At 52.4% G+C, this 26288-nt stretch overlaps 1 protein-coding gene across 1 annotated transcript; it reads left to right on the top strand.

The window, feature by feature from the left end:
- Positions 1 to 357: 357 nt before the first annotated feature.
- Positions 358 to 24894, top strand: TAS1R2 (taste 1 receptor member 2). Its single transcript, XM_070600862.1, has 6 exons — positions 358 to 539; positions 2339 to 2639; positions 4943 to 5716; positions 9471 to 9680; positions 22100 to 22223; positions 23375 to 24894. Exons 1-6 carry the CDS (start codon positions 358 to 360, stop codon positions 24301 to 24303), a joined length of 2520 nt encoding a protein of 839 aa, XP_070456963.1. The 3' UTR covers positions 24304 to 24894.
- The last annotated feature ends 1394 nt before the right edge of the window (positions 24895 to 26288 follow it).

Raw genomic sequence — 26288 nt, forward strand, 5'->3', positions numbered from 1 at the left:
TGTGAGTACCTATGTCCTTTCCTCCCAAATGTTTGAAACGTCATGGGGACAAGACCTGTCCCCAACCAAGTGTCAGGAGGCTATGGTGTGGCCGTGTTAGCAGGACACCCTCTCTCTCCAAATGGGGTTCCCCCAGACCACCCAGGCCCCACGGTGCCCTAAGAAGGACCATCCTATTCCAGCCTCCTCCCCCTCCCGCAGAGCCCTCGAACCTTTCCACCTGTCGCAGGTGCTTTACCCGCCCCCCGGACAGTGGCAGGACCGTGCCTATGTAAATGTCTGTGCAAATGTCCTGGTGTCAAGCTGCCAGCTCTCCAGTGAGGCACAGCCATCTCCCGGGACCCCCACTTTCCAGCCATGGGACCCCAGGCCAGGGCGGTCTGCTCCGTCCTCTTCCTGCTGCAGGTTCTGGCTGAGCCGCCTGAGAACTCGGACTTCTACCTGGCTGGCGATTACCTCCTGGGCGGCCTCTTCACCCTCCACGCCAACGTGAAGGGCACAGTCAACCTCAGATACCTGAAGGTGCCCAAGTGCAAGGAGTGAGTCTCCAGCTGAGGCTGGAAGGTGGCGTGGGCTGGAGTGGGAAGCAGGGGCTGGGCCTGGGGAGGCCAGGCCAGCACCGAGGGCTCAGGATGCTCCTCCTTGTTCACCGCCAAACCCCCATCCTGGGTGCACCCCACTGGCCCCCAGGGAGATCCCACCCAGTCCACGTTACGGAAATCGTTGGCAATTGTATTCTGAAATGCTGAGACCTGATTGTCACAATGTCAGATCTCTTAATAAAGAGTGATAGGATGTTTGAGGCTAGAGGAGCCTTAGAGACTCTCAAAACCATCACTTTGGCAACTGGGGGCCTCCCAGGGGGCCCGCGTCAAGGCCCAGCCTGGAGACCAGGTGCCTTTGGGAGGCAGGATGCGCTTTTCTGCAGCAGGTCCTCAGACTGGAGAGGAAGGCTGTGTTTTCCCAGGGCTGTGGTTGGGTGGGTAGGAGTGCTGTCAGGACTGGAAGGGATTTCCTTCGGCAGTGCCCCCTTCCCCTGTGAGCCCCTTGGCATGGCAGCATCACTCAGAGATTGGGTTGGCCATCTTCCTGCACGCATGGGATCCCGGGATTAGAGTGGTGACCTCGTGCAGAGGGGAAGAAGGCATTCTGGGAGTGAGGCACAAGGAGGGAGAGTGGAGTAGATGGTGAAGGGCTGACTATAAGAAACGCACAAGTTATATGATGTTGGGGAAGGCTGTGTAACGGCTTGAGAATTGTGAGGGTGGTGGTGCCGGTGAAGACACTAAGCATGATGTTGGATGTTCTGATGCTTGCCATAATGGTGGGGAGTCCAACGAAGTGAGGGTGGTGAGGGTGATGATGCTCACCATGGTGATAGCAGTAGTGCTGGTGACAATGAAAATGGTGGAGAGTATGGTGATGATGAGGGCGGTGATGGTGGTGATGGTGAGGTTGATGGTAGTGATGGTGATGATGGTGGTGGTGATGGTGGTGACAATGATGGTGTTGATGGCAGTGATGGTGATGGTGGTGGTAATGGGAGTGATGGTGATGGTAGTGTTGATGGTAGTGATGGTGATGATGGTGGTGGTGATGGTGGTGACAATGATGGTGTTGATGGCAGTGATGGTGATGGTGGTGGTAATGGGAGTGATGGTGATGGTAGTGTTGATGGTAGAGATGGTGGTGATGGTGGTGGTGGTGATGGTGTTGTTGATGGCAGTAATGGTGATGATGGCGATGGTGGTGGTGATTGTAGTGATGGTTATGATGGTGATAGTGATGGTGATGGTGGTGTTGATGGTAGTGATGGTGATGATGATGATGATGGTGGTAGTGATGGTGGTGATGATGGTAGTGATGGTGGTGATGGTGATGGTGGTGGTGATGGTGGTGGTGGTGATGGTGATGATAGTGGTCCTGGTGGTATTGGTAATGATGGTGACAGTGATGGCAGTAGTGATGATACTGGTAATAGGAATAGTAGATGATGATGGTGAGAGTGGTGATAATGATGATGGAGTGGGTAGTCGTGGTCACATTTGTGGCCATTGGTAGCGTGGTGATGGAGGTCATGGGTATGGTGATAGCAATGGTGGCCACAGAGATCCTAGTGTCAGAGGTGCTCATAGGGACGATGGTGATCCTAGAGACGTGATAATGGTAACAATGATGTGATAAAAATTCCAGAGTCTTCTGGAGTGGCTCGTTCTTAGGCAACGCCTTGGCCTTCCTATGACAGGCAGGAGGGGCAAGGTGACTCTCCCCTCCCCCGCCCTCCCCTCTCCTCCTCACTGTGGACTTGTCCCCACCCCCACCCTGTGGTGGCCCCCAGGTATGAAATGAAGGTGCTGGGCTACAACCTCATGCAGGCCATGCGCTTTGCGGTGGAGGAGATCAACAACCACCGCAGCCTGCTGCCAGGCGTGCTGCTGGGCTACGAGATCGTGGACATCTGCTACGTCTTCAACAACGTGCATCCCGTGCTCTACTTCCTGGCGGGGGAGGACTATTTACTGCCCATCGAGGACGACTACAGCTCCTACGCGCCCCGCGTGGTGGCCGTCATCGGCCCTGACAACTCTGAGTCCACCATGACCGTGGCTCACTTCCTCTCCCTCTTTCTCCTTCCGCAGGTGAGGCCCTGGGCCCGTGGAGCAGAGGCTGGGGATGGGGGGCTGAGGAGTGATTGTCCAGAGGGCTCACTTCCCCCCACCATCACAGGGGGTGGAGGTGGGAGAAGACGCAGCATCAGGACCACAACCCTGATCCAGGAAGGCAGCCTGGACTGTTGGTTCAGGGCTCCGGCTCTGGAGGCAGACAGACCTGGGTGTGCATCTTGGCTCCGAGTCTTGGCCATTGTGAGGCCTTGAGCAAATCTCTTAATTCTTCTGAGCCTCAGTTTCCCCACCTATAAAAGGGGATGCTAAGAGTCCTATCCCAGGACTGTCTGAAGATCAACATTCAACCTACGGAAGAGTTTGCAGGTAGGGAGTCCACACTGTCGTGTAAAGCATCTTGCACAAACACAGAAACTCAGAAAGTGCCCAATATTATCCTAGCTCGTTGTCTGCTGCATAGCAGGTCCTCAGAAAAGTGCCCTTAGTATTACTGCTCTTACTAGATTGAAATGGGCTAGTCCAGAACTGGCATAAAATATCTATTCATTAAAGAGCAGCTGGCACTGGACCCGGCACACAGCAGGTAGTTACAAATACTGTCATTTTCACTCTTGTATTTAGTGTGGAAAGCATCTGGCCCAGGGGCTGACACACAGTAGGTACTCAATAAGTGTTAATATTCTCATGTGAAGCATCTAGTCCGGGACTGAACTCGTTGTTTCATTGATCTCATGAGGATTTATTGAGCACCTACTGTGCCGGGTACCGTTGGAGGCACTGGAGGTGCAGCTGCAAACAGACCAACAGAAGTCACGGCCCTAGGCAGCTCATCTTGGGGAGAGACAGACGATAGACGCGAATGCATCAGTGATGGAGGATGTCAGCACGCGAGACATGCGATGGCTGGGAGGGGTTAAGCGATAAGGGAGATGGAGGGTGTCGGGGGACCTGCACGGGGGGAGAGGGGGACTGCAGTTCCAAACAGAGTGGTCAGGGGGTCTCACTGCCAGTTGCACAGAGACCTGAGGGAGGTGAAGGAGTGAGGGAGCCATGTGGGCCTCTAGGAGAAGAGCATTCAGGAAGAGGTGCCTGGTGTGTTCAGAAGTGGGAGCAGAGGTAGAGCAGGAGGAGATGAAGTCAGGGAGATGAGGGCTGGGCCAAGGACGGGGCCCCTTAGGGGCCACTGAAGACCTCTGGCTTTTCCTGAAGAGCTGTTGGAGGGTTTGAGCAGAGGAGTAACGTGACTGACCTGTGTGTGAGCAGGACACCGTGCTGCCACATTAAGGGTAGATGAGGACATTGTGGTAGCCCAAGCAAAGATGATCGTGGCTGGACCAGGATGGTGCGGGAAGGTGGCCGGCTCTGGATGGACACATTTTGAAGGCAGACCCAGTGGGATTTGTTGATGGGTTGAATGTGGCATGTGTGAGAGAGAAGAGCCGAGGAGGACTCCACAGTTTGGGGCCTGAGGAACTGGAAGGATGGATTCGCATCCACTGAGATGGGCAGGCTGTGGGCGGGGCAGGTTCGGAGGGACTGGAGTTCGGGTGGGATTTGTTGAGTTGGAGACGCCAGATGGGCAGTTGCAAATAGGAGCCTGAAGTTTAGGAGAGAGGTCCAGGCCAGGGCTGTTGGGAGTTGTCAGCATGCAAAGTATTTCAAACACTTTTAAACTACTGACTGGATGAGATCACCAGGGAGGGACAGCAGAGGGAGAAGAAACCAGGACTGAAGGCAGACCCTGGGTCCTCCAAGGTTAAGAGGTCACAGGGAAGAGAAGGAACCAGCAGAGGAGATCGAGCGACCAGCAAGTTGAGAAGACCAAGAGGGTGAGGGAGGAAATGGGACTAATCTGATGGTGGTGATGGTGAGGAGGAAAGCACTATGCTCAGGGACACACAGTAGGTGCTCAGTAAGTGTTACTAGATGGTAGGAATGACAATGATATGAATCATAGGCTGGGCCTGGCATGTCATGGGTTCTCATTAAATGCTGTGTGCTGATGACCATCATGATGATGGTGGACATCACCAAGACCAGGGTGCGGCACATAGTAGGTGCTCAATAAATGTTACTACAATGATCATCATGATGATGCTAACATAAAAAACCTAGCTGGGGTCCGGCACACAGTAGGTTCTTATGAAACGTCACTACAGTGATGACCATGATGACGATGGGGTAAACCACCCACCCCTGGGCGTGGCTGGTACTCCGTGCTCCTTAAACGCCACCAGGACGATGTGGCAGGTGGAGCCCCCGTGGGGCCGTGGCCAAGTGGGGCCCTCACTAATGCCAGCGGCCCTCCCCTCCGGCAGATCACCTATAGTGCCATCAGCGACGACCTGCGCGACAAGCTGAGCTTCCCGGCCGTGCTGCGCACGGTGCTGGGCGCCCATCACCACATGGAGGCCATGGTGCAGCTGATGGTGCATTTCCGCTGGAACTGGATCATCGTGCTGGTGAGCAGCGACGACTACGGCCGCGACAACAGCCAGCTGCTCAGCAAGCACCTGGCCAGCCACGACATCTGCATCGCCTTCCAGGAGGTGCTGCCCATGCCGCAGCCCAACCAGACCGTGACGCCCTACGAGCGCCAGCGCCTGGCGGTCATCGTGCAGAAGCTGAAGCAGAGCACGGCGCGGGTGGTTGTCGTCTTCTCGCCCGACCTGGCCCTGCACAACTTCTTTCTCGAGGTGCTGAACCAGAACTTCACGGGCGCCGTGTGGATCGCCTCTGAGTCCTGGGCCGTTGACCCGGTCCTGCACAACCTCACTGAGCTGCGCCACACGGGCACCTTCCTGGGCGTCACCACCCAGAGGATGACCATCCCGGGCTTCAACGAGTTCCGTCTGCGCCGCGCCCAGGCCAGGCAGCCCGCGCCCAACAGGACCAGCAAGGGGGCCACCTGCAACCAGGAGTGTGACACCTGCCTGGACACCACCTCATCCTTCAAAACCATCCTCACTCTCTCCGGCGACCGCACGTCCTACGGCGTGTACTCGGCCGTGTACACCGTGGCCCACGCGCTGCACAGCCTCCTGGGCTGCAACCAGACCAAGTGCCGCAAGGAGGTGGTCTACCCATGGCGGGTGAGGCTCGGCCCGGAGAAAGCGGGGGCCCCAGGGAGCAGGCGCAGAGTCCATGGCCGAGGAGACCACAGGGTGCCTGCTGCTCTGCTCTAGCTTCTCCCTCCCTTGGCGGGTTCTGGATACACAGGTGGGAGATACCGTGGGGCAGGCCCAGCTCTAGACGCATGGAACCAAAACTCCCTCCTCGTGCCTTTTAAAAATACTAATTTAATCATCACCATCCAAAATAGTCTGCTGTTGGAGATTCGGGTGAATGACCCTTGAAGGAAGTCCCGCGGGCAGTGGGAGCCCCGGGTCCCCTGCCATCCCTCCAGGCCTGAGGCCCCGGCGGTGGGCTTGAGTTTTCCCATAAGCCCTCCCGGGCCGTGGCCAGGGTTGTGGACCGTCGCAGTGTCCCGGTTCTGCATCACCATGATTCAGACCCGGAATTTAAATCTGTATTTTCTTGACTTACACACACACACACACACACCCTACCCCGCCCATCAAATGTAAGCCTGGGAGAGCAGGCACCTGTCGGTCCTAGTCACACTCACCCTCCTGCGAAAGCTTCGGGGGTGTGGAAGGTTTTGCTGAGGACCGGGAGGAGCAGAGGGGATGTCTGTCAGAGGCGTGCACTTTGTACCTTGCTCTCTGGGCTTAAACAATTCACTGTCTTTTCATAGTTGGATGCCCAGCTGCCCAGGCTGTTGCTTGGCCTCTCCCCCAACCCCTGTGTATGTCCCGTCTTTATTCTCGCCTTCCTCCCTTTTGTGGGTCACCCCATCCCCAAACACCTGTTCACTTCCTTAACTTCGTTAGCTCTTAAAAAATCCCCTCCCCTTATTCTATTTGTTTGTAGGTACCTCTCCACCCCATAATCTCAGAGCCTAACCTTGCAGCCCTACATGCTTATCTCAAAAAGGTACAGCAGGCAGTCAGAGGTGCCACCATGCCTGGGGGGGACAGGGGCATCACCGGGTGGCAGGGGTCAGCGAAGGCAGGGTTCAAGGAGTGGGGGAGGGCAGACACTGCACATTCCAGGAGGGGAGGGGGGCCTGGACAGGTGGTCGGACCAGTGTGGCGGAAGAGTCGGGGGAAGGGGAGCTGAGGTGACCGTGGAGGGCATCAGGGCCAGAGGGAGCGGTTGGGGCTTTGTCCTGGATGCAGCAGGAGCCTGCAGAGAGTTCACGCTGAGCACTACGATGGTGCTGTTGAGACAATCCAATAAGCCAGCTTCGGCTTAGGGTGGAGGGCGATAGAGGCCAGCCCCGAGCAGGTGCGCGGCTCCACGAGCTGGGCGACCTGGGCTCCAGCCCTCCCTCCCATCGCCCTAGCTGGACCCACTTGCGCAGACCCACAACCTGTGAAACCGTACGTGGCGTCCTTATGTGCCCCCACCAAGGTTGGCTCATGCCAGGCCACCCTGTTTATTTTTGTCATAACACTGATCCCAAGTTGTTGTTATTGTGTTTATTTATTTGTGTCCTTGCCTGTTGTCTCTTCCCTACCCCGCCCTTCAAATGTAAGCCCAGGGGAGCAGGGACCTGTCAGTCGTATTCAGTGCTGTGTCCCTGGCTGCTGTCTCTGGGTCTGGCTCAGGGCTGACTCTCACTGAAGGTTTATTGGATGATGGATGGGGGAATGAGCACACAGTGTGCCCAGCACAGCGCCAAACCCCTTCCACGAACTATCACTGATCCCCAAGGACCCCGTGTGCAGACACTGTTACTTTACTCTTTCTCTCCCGTATGCAGATGAAACGGACATTCAAAGAGCTGCCGGTCACCCAGCTCGGGAGAGGCGGTGAAATAGGGGAGGGGCAGTGGGGATGGAGAGGAGGGCACCCCCGGGAGAGGCGAGGTGGAGGGAGAGGCCTCGGGGGAGATGAGGAGGCTTGGAGACGGAAGCTGGGAGGACGTGCTGGCAGGTGACAGCAGGTGTCCGATCAGGGGAGGCTGGGTAGACGCCAGCTGGCACGTGTGTGGGGGCTTCGGCCGTCAGAGGGAAAGTGTTCAGCAGGTTATTGAGGGTCAGAGTTGCGAGGTCCCCTCAGTATCTTCTGGTCCAATCCCTTATTTTACAAATGGGGGATGGGGTCCCAGGGACCGTAACAGGGCCCACTCAGCCAGCCAGGACCACAGCCGGGTTCGTTTCCACCTGCTCGCCGTCCTCGCTCGCGCTTCACTCTTCTCTCCACCTCCCCCTACCCCTCAGACGTCTCAGTTATGACCCATCGCCCATCTGTTGGGAGGCAGCTGATGAGGAACTGAGCAGAGCTTTGGAATCAGGCAGACCTGGGTTCGAATCCCAGCTCCGCCACCATGAGCTGTGCCGCCTTGGGCAAGTTATTTAATATCTCTGAGCTTCCGTTTTCTCATCTGTTAAATAAAAGGACTCGTAATACCCTGCTGGGTTGTTGAGAGGACTGACAATAACGTGTGCCCGTCACCTGGCTCAGAGCAGAAGCTGAGTGTCCTCTGCGTTCATTTCTGCCCCCAGTGTAGGGAAGACAGTGGGGCTGGGGGTGGAGCCACTGCTGGGGCAGGGCCGGGGCTAGGTGAGGAGGGAATCAAGGCTCGTGCCCCACGGGGCGCCTGAGATGCCCAGGCCCCTGCTGATGACAGTGCTGGCCGCTGCCCCCGCCGCACAATGGCAGGGACAATGTCTTCCGACCCCATGCCTTGGACCCCTGGAAGCCCAGGCTGCTCAGGCCAGCTTGGCCAGGTCACTGCAGGGGTGTGACAGGGCCGGCAGCCCTGGCTCTCCAGAGGCTCTGCCATCCCGATCCCCATCCTCAGGCCACCCACCTGGGAGGAGCCTCCCTCCTCTCCTCTCCCAGGACCATTGCCCTCAGGCCCGGCAAGCTGTGCAAATCCCAAAGAGGCTTCCAGAGCCAGGGGCTCACTCCCCGGGCGGGGCAGGGAGAAGGCTAGGGCTCATCTCCCTTGGCTATCTGTCTGTCAGTCCCCGAGGTGAGGTGAGCTCTGGGTCCCCAAGAGGTAGCGCAATAGACTCTCCCATTTATGGAGGGAAAACCTAGGAGCCAGATTAATGGGCTATCTAAGCTTGAAGCCCTTTCGGGATCAGCTCAGAGAGGTTCGGTGACTTGCCCAAAGTCACCCAGTAAACTGAGGACAGAGCTAGGCCTGGAATTCAGGCCAAAGGAGGCCCAGTCCAAAGCATGTTCTCGTATGTACCAGCTTCTGCATCCTGAGTGATGCGGGATGAGGTGGGGGAGACTGGAGAGAGTGCAGACTCTACAGTGTAGGGAGGCAGGAGGCACCCAGGGGGCAGGGCGATCCCAGCTGACCCTTGCAGGTGGGAGAGGCAGTGGACTCTGGACCCCAGGTACTGGGTCCCAGAGGGGTGGCCGAGGTGGCTTCCAGGGAAAAGGAACCATCAGCTCTTTGGTGGGAGGGGAGCGTTGACTATTTTTCAGGCACCTGTCTAAGCCCCAGAAATCTATTAACGCATTGATTGCTTCAGGGCCCAGAAGACAGTGTTTCTGTTTCTCCCACTTTGCTGAAGAGGAAACTAGGATTCAGAGAGGTTAAGTGACAGGCCCAAGGCCTCGCAGCAGGAAGTCTAAACTCACATGTGTCTGACTCCGGAGTCCGAGCTCCGGGCCACTGCCTCCAAACCCCACACTTTCAAAGCCTTACTGCCCCACGTGACTGATGTGGAAACCACGGCCAGCGGGAGGGTGGCATTTCTCCCAGTCTGACCCGACCTTGGACTCCAGCTCCTCTTTCGTCCCCTCCGGCCCCTCTAGCTGCTTCAGGAGATCAAGAAGGTCAACTTCACCCTCCTGGGCCACCAGATCTTCTTCGACCAGCAAGGGGACCTGCCCGTGTGCCTGGAGATCGTCCAGCGGCAGTGGGACCCGAGCCAGAGCCCCTTCCAGACTGTGGCCTCCTACCACCCCATGCTGCAGAAGCTGAGGGACATTCGTGAGGTCTCCTGGCACACCCCCAACAACACGGTCAGCTCTCAGCGGGGCTGGTGTGGGCGGGGCCTGAGGGCTGGGGGGGGTCTCTCTCTGTAGGTGTGTTGTCTGGGGGACTGTCCTTCCTCCGTTGACTGAGGACTGTGGCAGTCCAGGGCTTTCTCGCTCTTCAGGGTCCCCTGGAAAGGAAACGTTTGCTGTGTGCAAAGGACTTCAATTTTCATGTCGACCCTAGGAAATAGATGCTGCTATTCTCTCTGTTTTATGGGTTAGAAAACTGAAGGCACAAAGTGGTTGCATGACCTGCCGAAGGCCACACAGCTTGTCTGTGTCTCCGTATACACATTCAGGCAACATCCTATCAATTAATACTCACGTTTTTGGCACAGTAGCTGTGCCTTCCACTGTGTCTGACATCTGTCGGTCTAAAGCTCCTTCGTTTTACCCTCTTTAGACAATTAGCTGTCAGAATGCCACTGGTGCGGGGAGGGGTGGAGACCCAGCCTTGTGCAGTGAGGAGGGGCTCTAAGAGCTTCTCAAAGAAGCTTCATCTCCCCACGCCCGACTCTATCCCCAGTCCCAGAGGTAGCCGGTGCTGCCAGCTCCAGCCTTCTCGGGGATTTTTATGGTGGAAGTGGGGTTGGGGTCAATTTGTTTGCTAGAGTTGCCCACAAAGTACCACAAACTGGGGGGCTTCACGGACGGACATGAAGGAGAATCCGTCCCAGCCTCCCCCTGGCTTCTGGCGCTGTGCTGGCCATCCCTGGCTCTCCCCGGCTGGTAGAAGCATCGCCCCCTCTCTGCCTTCACCTTCCCCCGGCGTCCCGCCTGTGGGCGCGTCTGTCTCCAGATCGCTCCCTTTTATAAAGACATCAGTTGTCCTGGAGGAAGGGTCCACTCCACTCCTGTATGACCTCGTCTTAGCTGATCTGCAATGACCCTATTTCCAGATAAGGTCACCCTTTTAGGTCCTGGAGTTAGGACTCCAACATTTGAATTTTGAGGGGGTCACAATTCAACAAACAACAGTATCTTAGCCTGGGTCTCCCCCAGAAAGCAGAGCCTGAGGCAAGGGTTTCTGTGCAGATAGTTTATTCCAGGACGTGATCCAGGGGAACAGGAGAGAGAGACCGGGGAGAGGTTGACAGGGAAGAGGAAAAGTCGGTACAAGAGAATTTTCTTAGCTGGACGCCGCTGTGAACAAACGGCACTCAGTCTTTCCAGGACCTTCTGAGGAGCCACGTTAGATTGTCCCCCAAGGGAGGGAAGAGGCTAGCACTGATTCACCGGCTCCATACCGGATCCCACCCCAGTGCTCAAGGGTTGCTCCGAGGGGCGTCGACTTCCTTGCACTTCCGGGTCGCACCTGGAGGAGAGCCCGGCAGCTTCCTGCGGGCATCTCACAATGCAGCGCCAGGGCAGACAGTGAAAGAGATCTGTAGCCGAGGGAGGTGCTGGCAGGTGACATCTGGGTGAAATTGGTTGTTGCAGCCATGGCCAGAATGAAAGGTGGGCCGAGAAAGTATGAGGGAGGCCACAGAGACGTCCATGCTTCATTTCACTCGTTGTGTCTGTGTCCTCCCTTCAGCCTGGTGAGTGGGAGCTTTTAGGGCCGGGTAGGGCCCCGCCTCTACCCAAGGGGACTGGAGTGGCCCAGCCACAGCCCTGCTGCTGCAGCTGGGCCCAGGTGTAACAGATATGCATCCTCTCTCCCTGCCACCATCCATTCTGGATTCCTTCACCCTCAGCCATTTGGCTGCTCTGGGTCACGGGGCTGGTGGGGTGACCCAGACATTGATCCCCAAGGTGTCTGAGCCCGTAGTCGCCTTTTCCTTGCTGGCCTGTGGTCGTGGCTGTTGTCCAGTAGCAGTAATCACTGGCCAGAAGCGCCAAGGGCTGCCTTGATGAGCCCCCTGAGATCCAGACCTACTCCTTCCTGCCTGCCTTGTGCTAATCCGCGTCAATTACCTTCTCCTTTCTTGGCCTTCTTGTTCACTGGCATGAGGCCCCCTAAATGACCAGCTGGTACCCATAGAGCCCACGTGAATGGTGGTGGGAGTAGTCCCCTCCGGAGACCAGAACCTCTATTCTAGCAGGGTCTAAGGTTGTGGGGACGAGAAGGACCAATTTGACAGCATGCCCCTGAGAACACTGGTAAGTGTGGCCATCTTCCTCCCTCGGGGTTGTTGGACCCGCATATTCTAGCTTTTGGGACCACAGCGCTCTGAACCAGCTTCTACTCAAGGCTTAGACCTCGTCCTAAAGGGCAGTGCCCCCGCCCTTGGGTCATCCCCAAGCTGGTGCCTTGCCTGATGCTCTAGCATGCCATCCTCTCATTTTATTAGGCTGGATACTTCCAGACGATGTGGCGTATATTGGGATCACGTGCCCATGTCACACCCATTCACCATAAAATGGGTCCCTTGTCTGAGGTGTTGTTACAGGGGACCCCATGTCAGTAAATCATGCCGTCTGTGAGCCCTTGCATAGCGATGCTGCGCAACTGTGAGAGAAAGCAAATCCTTGCAAGATGAGTCAGTGCTCCTGCCAGGGATGAAGGCATCTGATGTGATTCATCTGCCAGCAGCCGGCTGGCTGGTCGTCTTGCATAATGGTGCCAAACCTGGGGCTCAGCGTGGTCTCTGTTGCGGGCAGGCTAGGTGTCCAGCCATGGCAGTAGCTGGGTTGACCATGGTGGGAGGAAGCCCAAGATGCTGGGTCCAGGCCCATGGCCTCCATCCCTGGCCCTGTGGCCACTCTGTTCATGGCCGTTGTGCCAGCCCTGGGTGGCTGAGGACAGAGGCCAGCTGGTCCCTCCTGGATGATTCATCTCTTCTATCTGGCTTTTCATTCCTCTCTGTTCTCTGATTGGCATTCCAATGAGATGCAAAGATCTTCGTGCTTTGTGCTCGCTCCCACAGATGCATGCTCATACCTTTCCCCTCGAGCTATCTTGTCTCCGTTCTTCCAATCGTGCTCTTCCCGGGCCCCTGAACCACCAGCCCAGCCGTTCCTCACTGCCCAGGGGCCCCACTCCCCAGGCTCCAGGAAGTTTCTCCATCCATGCAGAGCGGTCAAGCAAGTGCCCTGCTTGCACCTGTCCACACGAGGAGCACTTTCCCTCCTTCCTGTCCCTCAGGGTCCCACCCCCCGACCCCCACCCCGAGAGGAGCTTACCAGGGCAGTCGCTCATTTTCAGCTCACATTAATCTACCAAGCTGCCTTCTCTGTGAATCATTCCTGAACATTCTCCACCTCTGTCAACTGGCCGTAGAGGATCCCTCCGAGAGGACTTAGCCGTGATCTGAGGCAGAGGAATTGTCACGACAGAGGTGGATGTTGTAAGAATCGTAACCACTGACTTAAAGCGTACTTGTAGCCTCTGGACCTGCTTTGGCCTGATCCCAAATGCGTCATTTCCATTGTGTGGCGACTTGCCACTCTTTTTGCCCAACCACATGACTCTGAATGTGGCAATCACTTGATGTCCTGAGGCCATGTGCTCCGTCCCCACGAAGGCCCAGCAGGACACCAGGAGCTAACTTGCAAACAGTGAGCGGTGCTTTGTTGCAGAAGGCATGTTGCAGTTGCCTTGTCGCAAACTCTCCCACTGGGCTTGCCCATCCTTACCCACCACAGGGAACCCTAACATCTCGGATCTGCTTGGGCATATGGCCCGAGTGACAGCATAGCTCACACTGCAGCCAGGACCTTCCTCAGAGTCTTTCTCTGGGCCCGTTACTCTGCCTTGAAGCTGGAAGCCATCTGAGTCACCTGATCAAAGTGGGTTGGGGCAGTATTTCCAAGAGCAATTTATGCTGTTTCCATCTAAAGAGGTTCACCAGCTGCCGTCCTTAATGGTAGGAGATATAAGATGTGGTGACTGGTCCTTTACTCTAGAATGGATGTCCTGGCATTCCCCAGACCACTGGACCCCTAAAAACATCACTAATGTGGCAGGTCCCCCTTGAATCTTTGTAGGGTTTATCTTCTACCCTCCAGCATTCCTGTCTTTGTGGCATAAAGAGTGCTCCCCAGACGCGGTCGGCAGGACGTCGTTAATATAGTGGACCAGCTGGATGACCCGCAGTGTCAGAACGATGAAGTCCCACGTGGCCCACACTGTGATGGCAGAAGAGTAAACTGAACTCTGCCGTAAGATGATGAATGCCCGTGGTTTGAGATCTTTCTTCTTTGTTAATATTGGCGTTTACAGCTAGACATTTCCCTCTAAGAACTGCTTCCTCGTAAGTTTTGGTATGTTTTTATCAATTTTTATTTTTAATTGTAAAAAACATAAAATTTACCATCCTAAGCGTTTTTACAATTTTTTTTTTACCGTGGTAAAATACACATAACATAACATTTACCATCTTGACCAGTTTTAAGTGTGCAGTTCAGGAGTGTTAAATGCATTCCCGTTCTTGTGCAACCATCGGCGCCGTCCATCTCCAGAACTCTTTCATCTCACAAAATTGAAATTCTATCCTCGTTAAACAATGGCTCCCCATCCCCGCCTCCACGCAGCCCCTGGCAACCACCATTCTCCTCTCTGTCTCTGCTGTTTGGACTCTTCTAAGTACCTCATAAAAGTGGAATTGTGTGGTATTTGTCTTTTTGTGGCTGGCTTATTTGACTGAGCATAATGTCCTCAAGGTTCATCCGTGTTGTAGCCTGTGGCGGAATTTCCTTCCTTTTTAAGACTGAATGATATCCTATTGCATGGATGGACCACGTTTGGTTTATCTGTTTATCCATCAATGGACCCTCGGGTGGCTCCCACATTTTAGCTATTGTGAATAATGCTGCTATGAATACGGGTGTACAGATACCACTTTGAGATCCTGCTTTCAATTCTTCCGAGTCTATACCCAGAAGTGAAATTGCTGAATCATATGTTAATTCTATTTTTGATTTTTTGAGAAACTGCTGCTGTTTTCCACATTGGCTGTCCTGTTTTACATTCCCAGCAGTGCACAAAGTTTCCAATTCCTCCACATTTTTTGCCACCACTTTTTATTTTCTGATCTTTTCATAGTAGCCATCCGAATGGGTGTGCGATAGTATCTCACTGTAGTTTTAATTTGCATTTCCCTAATGATTACTGATGGGGAGCGTCTTTCCACGTGCTTATTATTGGCCATTTGTGTATCTTCTTGTGAGAAATGTCTATTCGAGTCCTTTGCTCCTGTTTGAATCGGCTTGTTTGTACTTTTGTTGTTGAGTTTTAGGAGTTCTTTTTATATTCTGGATATTAGTGCTTATCAGATAGATGATTTGCAAATATTTCCTCCCATTCTGTGGGTTGCCTTTTTATTCTCTGGATAGTGTCTTTCGATGCACAAGATTTTAAAATTTTCATGAAGTCCATTTTGTTTCTTTTTTCTTTTATTGCCTGTGCTTTTGGCATCATATCCAGCAAATCATCGCCAAATCCAACGTCATGGAATTTTGTTCTGTGCTTTTTTCCCAAGAGTTTTTATAGTTTTAGGTCTTTCATTTAGGTCATGGATCCATTTTGAGTTCATTTTTGTATGTGGTGTTAGGTACAAGCCCAACTTTGTTTTTTTGGTTGTGGATTTCCAGTTTTCCCAGTGCCATTCGTAAAAATTATTTTTCCTCATTGACCTTGAGTCCCTTGTCAAAAATCGTTTGACCATATGTGTGAGAGTTTATATCTGCACTCTCTATTCTATTCTATTGGTCTGTATCTCTGTCTATGTGCTAGTGCCACACCGTTTCACTTACTGTCGTTTTGTAGTAAGTTTTGAACCAGGAAATGTGAGTTCTCCAGCTTTGTTCTTTTTCAAGATTGTTTTGGGTATTCAGAGTCTCTTGAGATTCCACATGAATTTTAAGATGGGCTTTCTATTTCTGCAAAAAAAAGTCATTGGGATTTTGATAGGGCTTGCACTAAATCTGTAGATTGCTGTCGATGGTATTGGCATCTTAATATTAAGCCTTCTAATTCATGAACGTGGCACGTCTTTCCATTTATTTGTGTCTTCTTTAATTTCTTTCTGAAATGTTTTGCAGTTCTCATTGTCCAAGTCTTTCTCTCCTTGGTTAAGTTAATTCCTAAGTATTTTATTCTTTTTGATACTATTGTAAATGGAATTATTTTCTTAATTTCCTTTTTTGACTGTCCATTGTTAGTTTATAGAAATGCACTGGATTTTTGTGTGTTGACTTTCTGTTCTGCTACTTTGCTGAATTAATTTAATGAGTGTAACAAATTTTTGTGTGTGTAATCTTTAGGATTTTCTACACATAAGACCATATCATTTGTGAACAGGTAATTTACTTCTTCCTTTCTCATTTGGGTGCCTTTTATTTCTTTTTCTTGCCTTATTGCTCTGGCTAGGACTCCCAGTACTGTGTTGAATAGAAGTCATGAAAGTGGGCATCCTTGCCTTGTTCCTGATCTTAGAGAAAGGCTTTCAGTCTTTCTCCATTAAGCATGATGTTAGCTGTGAGTTTTTCATATATGGCTTATTATGTTGAGGTAGTCTCCTTCTGCTCTTAGTTTGTTGAGTGTTTTTTTTTTTATCATGAAAATATGTCGAATTTTGTCGAATGCTTTTCTGCATCAATTGAGATGATCATCTGGATTTTCCCCCTCACTCTGTTAATGTGGTGTATTACATTGATCATTTTCCATATATTGAACCATCTTGCATTCCAGGAATTAACCCCACTTGGTTGTGGTATATAATCCTTTTTTTTTTTCAATAGATTTTATTTTTTTCCTTTTTCTCCCCAAAGCCCCCCGGTACATAGTTGTATATTCTTCGTTGTGGGTCGTTCTAGTTGTGGCATGTGGGACGCTGCCTCAGCGTGGTCTGATGAGCAGTGCCATGTCCGCGCCCAGGATTCGAACCAACGAAACACTGGGCCGCCTGCAGCAGAGCGCGCGAACTTAACCACTCGGCCACGGGGCCAGCCCCTATAATCCTTTTAATATGCTGCTGAATTTGGTTTCCTAGCATTTTGTTGAGGAATTTAGCATCGCTATTCATAAGGGATGTTGATCTATAGTTTTTTCTTGTAGTGTCTTTGTCTGACTTTGGTATTAGATTGATGCTGACCTCATAGAATGAGTTAGGGAGTGTTCCCTCCTCTTCATTTTATTTTTGGGAAAAGTTTGAGGATGATTGGTGTTAGTTCTTCTTTAAATGTTTGGTAGAATTCAGTAGTGAAGCCATCAGGTCCAGGGTTTTTCTTTGTTGGGAGATTTTCGATTACTGATTCAATTCCCTTATTAGTTATATGTGTATCCAGATATTCTATTTCTTCATGATTTAGTCTTGGTAGGTTTTGTGTTTCTAGGAATTTGTCTATTTCATCAAAGTTATCCAATTTGTTGGTGTACAATTACTCATAGTACTCTTTTACAATCCTTTTTATTTCTGTAAAATCAGTACTTTCATTTCTGATTTTAATAATTGAGTCTTCTCTCTTTTTTTCTTAGTCAACCTAGCCAAAGGTTTGTCAATTCTGTCGATCTTTTTCAAAGAACCAACTTTTGGTTTCATTGATTTTCTCTATTATTTTTCTATTCTCGATTTCATTTATCTCTGCTTTGATCTTTATTATTTTCTTCTTTCTGCTAGCCTTGGGTTTTGTTTGTTCTTTTTTTCTAGTTCCTTAAATTATAAAGTTAGGCTGTTGATTTGAGATCTTTCTTGTTTTTTTAACGTAAGCATTTGTAGCTATAAGTTTCCCCCATTAGCACTGTTTCATTGTATCCCATGTTTTGTAATGTTGTGTTTCCCTTTCATTCATCTGTAAGCATTTTCTAATTTCCCTTGTGATATCTTCTTTGATCTGTTGGTTGTTTAGGAGCTGTGTTTAATTTCCACAAAGTTTGCCTTCTGTCACTGATTTCTAACTTCACCCCATTGTGGTCAGAGAAGATACTTTGTGGATATCTATTTGACAAAATCTATTGAGACATAATTTGTAGTCTAACACATGGCCTGTCCTGGAAAATGTCCCATGCACACTTGAGAGGATGTGTGTTCTCTTGTTGTTGGCTAGTGTTCTCTGTATGCCTGTTAGATCCAGTTGGCTTATTGTGCTGTTCAATACCTCTACTTCCTTACTTATTTTCTGTCTGGTTGTTCTGTCCATTAGTGAGAGTGGGGTATTGAAGTCTACAACCGTTATTGTGGAATATCATGTGATGAATTGTCTATTTCTCCCTTCAGTTCTGATGGTTTTTACACCATGTATTTTGGGGCTTTCTTGTTACATGTGTACGTGTTAATAATTATTATATCTTCTTGATGAGTTGATGCTTTCATCATAATAAAATGTTCTTCTTTTTCTCTAGTTACCATTTTTGTTGGTATTTTCCCCCTCTGGCTTCCTTTAAGATTTTATCTTTGTCTTTCTTTTGTTTGTTGTTTTGCAATTTGAATATGATATACCTAGGGGTAGGTTTTTGGGTATTTATCCTGTTTGGTACTTTTTGAGTTTCCTAAATCTGTGGTTTGGTGTCTGTCATTAATTTTAGAGACATCGTAGCCATATTTCTTCTATTCCTTTCTCTCTTTCTTCTCTTTTGGCTATTTCCATTAGGTGTGTGTCACACTTGTTGTAATTGCCCTACAGTTCTTGGATATTCTGGGGTTTTTTTCACTCTGTTTTTCTTTGCTTTTTTGTTTGGGGTGTTTCTATTGACATACCTTCAAGCTCACTGATTCTTTTGTTGATCATGTCCAGTCTACAGAAGAGTCCATCACAGACATTCTTCATCTCTGTTACCATGGGTTTTTAAAGAATTTTTGCATTTCCTTTCGATTCTTTCTTAGAGTTTTCTTTTCTCTGCTTACATTTCCCATATGTTTTTGCATGCTGCCCACTTTTTCAATTAGAGCCCTTAACATATTAATCGTAGTGATTTTAAATTCCTAGTCCACTAATTCTGGAATCTCTGCTCCTTCTCATTCTTGCTTGAGTGCTTGTTGTGTCTCTTCAGGCTGTTTTTTTCAGCCTTTTTAGCATGCCTTGTAATTTTTTTGTTGAAAGCTAGATATGATATATTAGGTAAAAAGAACTGAGATAAATAAACCTCTAAAATGAGCTGCTGTATTTACTTTTTGTTCCAGCTGTGATGTCAGAGACTAAAATTGCCTCCAGTGTCCTTTTTTTGTTGTCTCCCCTGCTGTCTCCATGTTTCCCTGTAGACTCCTTCTTAAACAGAATCTGAACTTTGCAGCTCTTTCAGTTGTAACCCTCCATTATTATATGTGAGCCTGAATGATGCAGTGGCAAGGTGTGAGAGGAGGGGAAGCATTCTGAAATAATCCTGGAACTAGGTCTCACTCACACAGCCTGGCCCCTAGGCTGTGTCCTTCATAAGTGCTTCTCAGCTCCCCCACCTTAGGTGAGACAGGAAGGCTGGAGGGGGCTGGGGTTGGGCCCTTCCCCTATGTCAGTTAAGCTCTGATAAAATAGATCCCCCCCATCCAGGGCAGGCCTTTGTGATGGAGAACAGAATGCTCTGGTGTACTTTAAAATGTTTACTTTTTCTCCTCCCCTACTAGGAGTGTGAGGGGATCTTTCTTCAGTATTCACCCTGAAAGCCTGATGAGGCTCCTGGAGGTTAAGGCTGTGCCCCTGGAAGTCTCTCTCTGAAGCTGGTCCCAGCTCAGTCTCCAGCAGTCACTCTCTTAGTCTTCCTGCCAGTTGCTGCAGTTTCCATTCCTGATAAGCTGTGGTTCTTTATATTCACCTGTCTCTCCAGTTTTGGGGTCTGTGCTTCTCTGGGACCCCAATTCTCTGATGGAGCTAAGAAGAGTTGTTGATATTCAGTTTTTCAGCCTTTTCTTGTTGTGAGGATAGAAATGACGAGCCCTAGCTCCTTACACACCAGACTGGAAACCACTGGTCCCCCGGTCTCCCTGGAACCCACTCTGCTGAGACTTTCCTCCACACCACCTTTCTGAAATGGCTTTTGTCGAGTCACTGATGTGTGCATATTGCCATTCCAATGGTCATCGTCACGGTCAGCCTGTGAGCAGCTTTGACACAGCTGATCACGTCCTCTCTTTGTAAATAATATCTTTACTTGGGTTCCAAGCCATTCTCCCTCTTGCTCCTCGCGCATCCGTGACTATTCCTTCTAGGTCTCCTTTCCTGATTCCTTCTTCTCTCCTTGACCTTTAAACCTTGGGGGGGGGGGTACCAGAGTTCAGCCTTTGGACTTGTTCTCTTCTCTGTCTACGTGGCTTGAAATATCATCCATATGCTCACAGCTCCCAATTTTATATCTTCAGATTGGACTTCTCCCCTCAACTTCAATTCAAATGTTCACCTGGCCACTCAGACCTGCTCCCCTGAGGTCTTCTCATCTCAGTAAAAAGCAACACCACCTTTCCTTTGTTCAGACCCCAAACACTGGAGTTATTCCTGACTCTTTTCTCATCTGGTCCAGCAGTAAGCCTTGTTCAGTCTACCTCTAAATTACATGCAGAATGTGACGACTTCTCATTCTTCTGCTGCTGTCTCCCTGATCAGAACCACCACCGTTTCTCACCTGGGCTGCTGCATAACATCCTCCCTGGTCTCTTGCTTCGGCTCTTGCCCCTCACAGTCTATACTCAACACAGAAAACAGGGTGATCCTGTCAAAACGAAGTCAGATCCTGTCACTCCTCTGCTCTCAATCCTCCAGTAGTTTCTCATTTCACTCAGAGTAAAAGACAAAGTCTTTGAACCAATCCACCACTCTCCCTCTTGCTCATTCTGCTTGAGTCACACTGGCCTTAGTGCTCCTCAACTATGCTGAGTCTCACCACCACATGGCCTTTGCACATGTCATTCCCTCTGCCAGAATAGACATCTTCATGACTTCCTCCCTTGCAGCCTTCAGGTCTCTGATCCAATGTCACCCATCCCATTTGAAATTGCAATCAGCTCTCCCGTCATTGTCCACCCCCCTTGCATGGCTTTATTTTCCTTCATAGTATTTATCACCATCTGTCATATCACACATTTATATGTGTGTTGTCTCTCTTTTCCATGAAAATATTCATCCCTTAAGAACAGAGACTTTGCCTTATTTGGTTCCTTGCTGTATTCGCAGCGCCTGGCATCAGTGTGTGCTCAATAGCTCTTTGAATGAATGAATGAGTGAACAGCAGGTTGAGGTTCCATGAGTAAGAGGTCGGATTAATCTGGTTACTTAGGGGATAGTGAAGAGATGAGTTTGGAGCGGGGGAGGGAGGATACATGGCAAGGGAGTGGGGTGTGTAGGTCTGGATGAGGGGTGTGTGTGTGTGCTTGTTGGTGTGTCCATGCCTTCACCTGTGTGTGGTCCCCTGGGAGGCAGAGAAGACCATGGGGCCTGGGAAGGTTGGCAGGGGATCAGACTGAATTTTGGTTGATGGAGAGTCCCTGAGGTTCTTCCATGAAGGAGTTTCTGGGAGAACGAGACATCTGGAGATGCCGTCTGATAGCCGTGTGCAAGAGGGACCATGGGGGTGGAGTGGAGGGCAGGAGACCTCTGAGAGGCAAGGAGAGAGGGGCACTGGGGTCAAGTGGTCCTACAGGGTGTCCGTTTGTCTGGGCCTTTGGCTCTTCCTATGTGTGTTCTTGCAACACTTCCCTAATTGGTCATCAGAATGATTTTTATGCAGCCTGAACATAATCAGGCCGCTCCCTCACTCAAGAACCCCATGGCCGCCTCCCACTGCCCTCCATTTTTAGTGTGCCGTTGACGAGCCTTCAGAACGTGGCTCTCCCACCCTCTCCTCATGCACCCTGACTCCAGCCAGGCCCAGACGTGCCCTCTTCCCAAAAATGCCACCTGCTCCGCTCCTCTACCCCGTTGCTCTTGCTGTTTCCTTCACTTGGAATTCTTTCATTCATTTCACAAACAATCGTTGGAGGCCTCCTGGGTGCTGGAGACTCTTCTAGGTTCTAGAAATATAGCAGTCGAAACAATAGATGTGATCCCTGCCTCTTCTCTCCTGCCCCTCCACGAAGCCTGGGATAATTAGGACTCTTGGTTGTAAGCGACAGAAAGCAATGTAAGCAAAAAAGTTAATTTATTGTCTCACATTATTGAAAACTCTACGGGTAGACCATGAGGCTTCAGGCAAGGCTGGATCCAGGATCTCACTCTCTCCAACTCTCAGAGCCTTTGTCGGGCATGCTCTCCCCTTGGAGAAAGATGTCTGCCAGCAGCCCCGGAGTCACACCCTGTCTCCTCAGGACCTCAGAAAGTCCCCATCTCAACAGTTGGGTGCTGTTACCTGAAGGAGGTGGCCTGGGTCTTGGGCAGGCAAAACTACAAGGGTCCCAATTCCAATGGCAGTCCCGGCATCCCTGCCCACCCCAGCCAGGGGCCAGGCTTCCCTCCCCTGAACATCCTGCTAGCTGGGGAGAGTAGGGGGCCCCAGAGGGTGGGGAAAGAGGGCTCAGGGTCTTTGGCCCTCCTCCCTCCAGGTCCCCGTGTCCATGTGCTCCAAGAACTGCCAGCCCGGGCAAAGGAAGAAGGTGGTGGGCATGCACCCGTGCTGCTTCGAGTGTATCGACTGCCTCCCCGGCACGTTCCTCAACCAGACTGCAGGTACGGCTCTCAGGCCCATGCCCCTGCCCTGCCCTGCCGCTCTCCGGGGCCCCTCCCCTTTGTCAGGCTCTCTGGGGTCTCCCCCAGGGGACATAACTGTCCAAAGGCCAGGGACCATGTCTGATTCCTCTTGGATCTCCCCAGTTCCTGGTGCGGAGCAAAATCCGCAATGCCTCCAGGAGGGTGGAGAAGGCACAGCCCTCACCCAGGCGGGGCCGTGACTGACCCCCGCTCCACACACACCCCACCGAGGCCCGGGGCCGTCAGGCCAGGGAGGGTCCAGGGATGAAGACTGAGGAATGGTGCATGGCTCTGCCAACAGAAGCAACGTTTCCGGGCGGCAGGGACAGTACCTGACCTCTTCTTCTGGCCTCCCAAGTGCTTAGTTCGGAGCATATGCTGTTTACTCAGGCAATGTTTACTGAATGACTTCCTCTGCTGGAAGAATTAACATGCCTCCCTAGAGGACGCAACCTCTGGAACGGTGGGGACAGCATTGTCTCTCTGTCCACCTTAGTGTTTAGCATAGTTCAGAGTTGGGGCTCAAATCTCTTTTCATGGCTTTGCTGACTAGTAGATTAAGTGGATGCAAACGTCCAGCAACCCGAGGACTTACTCTGTGCCCAGCAGAGCACAGGGCGCCGAGTGGGTGCTCATCTGGCTTGTCGAATCATTTCACTGGCCGTCCTCCCCCGGCTGGTCCATAGCCCGGAGGCAGGGGCTGGGTGTTACCCGTCTCTGTGGCCTCTCACTCCGGGTGCCTATGACAGTGATGGTGCTCAAGAAATATTCGTCGAATGGAGTCTTTGAAGAAATGGGTGACTGTCTCTCCCATCAGAGGCTGGGGTCTTGGAAGGAACGAATCACAGTTGTGAAGCTGTGAGTCAGGGAGACCTCGGTTCAAGTCCTTCCTCTCTAACTTACCGCCTTTGTGACGTTACCTCGCTGAGCCTCGGTCTCCTCATCTGTGAAATGGGGCTGCCATGAGGAATCAATGAGCCGGGGTGTAAGGGACCCATGAGTGTTGGCCATGATGGCGGGGGCTGCCCGCGTGTCTCTCTCTCCGCCCCTGGGGATGAGCCCAGGGCAGCCCGGAGCAGGCAGGTGCTGGGAAGGTGGCTTGGCTGACGGGGTGCTGTGGGCTCTTGCAGATGAATTTGACTGCCAGCCCTGCCCGAGTAACGAGTGGTCCCACAGGAACGACACGTCCTGCTTCAAGCGGCGGCTGGTCTTCCTTGAATGGCAGGAGGCGCCCACCATCATTGTGATCACGCTGGCCGCCCTGGGCTTCCTCAGCACCCTGGCCATCGTGGTCATCTTCGGGAAGCATTTCCAGACGCCCATGGTCCGCTCGGCCGGGGGCCCCATGTGCTTCCTCATGCTGACGCCGCTGCTGGTGGCGTACATGATGGTCCCCGTGTACATAGGGCCGCCCACCGTCTTCTCCTGCCTATGCCGCCAGGCCTTCTTCACCATCTGCTTCACCATCTGCATCTCCTGCTTCACCGTGCGCTCCTTCCAGATCGTCTGCATCTTCAAGATGGCCAGCCGCCTCCCGCGCGCCTACGCCTACTGGGTCCGCTACCACGGGCCCTACGTCTTTGTGGCGTTTGTCACGGCGCTCAAGGGGGTCATCGTGGCGGGCAACATGCTGGGCATGACCACCGAGCCCTCCACCCATGCCGACCTCGATGACCCCAAGATCATGATTGTCTCCTGCAACCCCAACTACCGCAAGGCGCTGCTGCTGAACACGAGCCTGGACCTGCTCCTCTGCGTGGCGGGCTTCAGCTTCGCCTACACGGGCCGCGAGCTGCCCACCAACTACAACGAGGCCAAGTTCATCACCTTCTGCATGACCTTCTATTTCACCTCCTCCATCTCCCTCTGCACCTTCATGTCCGTCTACGACGGGGTGCTGGTCACCATCCTGGATCTCCTGGTCACGGTGCTCAACCTCCTGGGCATCGGCCTGGGCTACTTCGGGCCCAAGTGCTACATGATCCTCTCCTACCCGGAGCGCAACACGCAGGCCTACTTCAACAGCATGATTCAGGGCTTCACCATGGGCAGGGACTAGCGCTGCCACTGCACAGCGGGCCTTGCGTCGGGAGGCGGGGGCCAGAGGGCTCGCTCGTTCAACTCCGGACGGATGAGGGAAGCCATCCCTGACTTTCCACCCATCCCTGGTCTCTGATTTGGTGTCCCTCCAAGGTTCTCCGCATCCTGGCCGTTTTTACCCACCTGGTGATGGATGCCTAAAAACACACACACTTTGTTCCTTTCCCTTGAGTTGTTTAGCTTGCCAGGCACTAGAAAAACGGCCTGAGGTGACCCATTGGTCTCCAAGGACAGAGTCCGATTGAGTGGCCTACAGTCGCCATCTGGTGGTCACAGCGGTATCTGCACGTTGGCTCACGCTCTTCGCTCCTGGTGGGGGAAGAGAAGCCACTCTGGTGGGTGGGCCGGGGGAGCTGGGGTCGGTGTGGGAGGAGGTGAGCTCAGCCAGTGCTGCCCTGGCCTCCTTCATTAGCTGCGCGCACACCTGGGGCTCCTCTCCCGGCTTCTCCCAGAGCTCAGACCCCAGCTCCTCTGTTACCTCCGAGCAACGGCTGGGCACCGTGGGCGCTTCATAAATGCTCGTAAATAAACCTCACCTGGGTGAAATGAACAAGTTTCCTTCTTGTTTCCAGGGGTCCCCTGGGAAAGAACTTGTGGGGTCAGAGAGACCTCCGTTTGGGTCCCCACGTAGCCTCTTCCGAGCTGTGGACCTCGGATAGATTCTTTGCTGCCCCCAAGCCTGCACTTCCCCTTCACTAAAATGGGGACCAGTGAGGACATTTAAGGGTCAGACGTAATGTGTATAAAGTGCATACAGTAGGCACTCAATAAATGCCAACCACTGCAAATCCACATGTCCCTGGAACCATCAGGGACAAAATAAGATTGTGTTTCCTTTGTACACCCCGATGACCACGTACATGCTCTCGTCCACGGCGCTCGTCTCTGTTGGAAACTAGCCCCATGCCAGCAAATTCTGGGTGTTGTCTTGGGGTCCTCGGGCCTCACTCATGCTCCAGAGCCAGCATGGGCCATGGCCTTGTCACCTTGGCATGGCCGAGCCTCGGAGACGCTGGGCTGCCGGGCATGGCTGTGCTGTGTTGACCCTGCCACTGCCAGGATGGGTGCCAGCAGCAGGAAGGGCTCTGACTTCCCTGTCCGGGGACCAGACCTGGCCTCTCACAGACCCCCAGGGAACCGGAACTTCAGTGCTGAGCCCTCCAAACTGCTGCTCAGAGAGGTTGAGCGGCCAGTGCAGGTGCACCCAGCTCACAGGTGGCAGAGCTCCCGGCCTCAGGCGGGGGGACAGGCTCCCTGAAGACCCGTTTCTGTGGTGCCGTGGCCGCCTCAGGGCTCCCAGGAGTGGTTTAGCGTTTGGCCGGCCCGACTCTGCAGGAGCAAATTCCAGAAGCTTATTTGCAGTGGGAGGGCAGGACTGGCTCCTCCTTGTCCTGAATTTACCTCTTTCAAGCTTCAAGGTGGTGGGTGGTGGGATCTCAGCTTGACTCATCTGGGATTTGGGGAACCGGCCTTCCCATTTTTGGACCACTTCTCCATAACGGCCGGGATGGTCCCTGCGTCTCCTCCGTGAGCCTCTCTCCAGAGCCGGGCACGCGGCGGTGCTCCGTGCGTGTTGATGGAACAGCTGAGGCCCCGTCGGATTCCTTCCCCTTCTCCCCCACCACCCATCCCCTCAAACCATCACCTCCTTCATTCAGTTCACTTCTCACGGCCTCGGGTGCCGGACGCTGAGAGGATTCAGAAACACAGAACAAATATTTGTACTTCCAGGCGACGAGGACAACGGCCAACACTTGCTCCCCTCCCAAGCACTTGCTTGCTTCATCTACTCAGTCCTCACAGAACCCTATTAGTCGGGTAGCGTCAGCATCCTCTGACACAGATAGGGAGAAAAAGGGGCGCCAAGAGGTTGTGAAACTTCCCCAGCCCCGCGCAGCGCACCCGCGGAACCGCGCCCTGCTGTGGAGTAAGACCCGGGCCGGC

This window comes from Equus przewalskii, chromosome 2 (genome assembly GCF_037783145.1).
Source record: "Equus przewalskii isolate Varuska chromosome 2, EquPr2, whole genome shotgun sequence".
NCBI classification, from domain to species: domain Eukaryota; kingdom Metazoa; phylum Chordata; class Mammalia; order Perissodactyla; family Equidae; genus Equus; species Equus przewalskii.

Bases quoted from the DNA above. Each gene is read 5' to 3' on its own strand.
- TAS1R2 (XM_070600862.1), top strand. From the start codon at position 358: ATGGGACCCCAGGCCAGGGCGGTCTGCTCCGTCCTCTTCCTGCTGCAG. The intron at 540-2,338 runs GTGAGTCTCCAG...GGTGGCCCCCAG, and splicing joins AAGGTGCCCAAGTGCAAGGA to GTATGAAATGAAGGTGCTGG. The intron at 2,640-4,942 runs GTGAGGCCCTGG...CCCCTCCGGCAG, and splicing joins CCCTCTTTCTCCTTCCGCAG to ATCACCTATAGTGCCATCAG.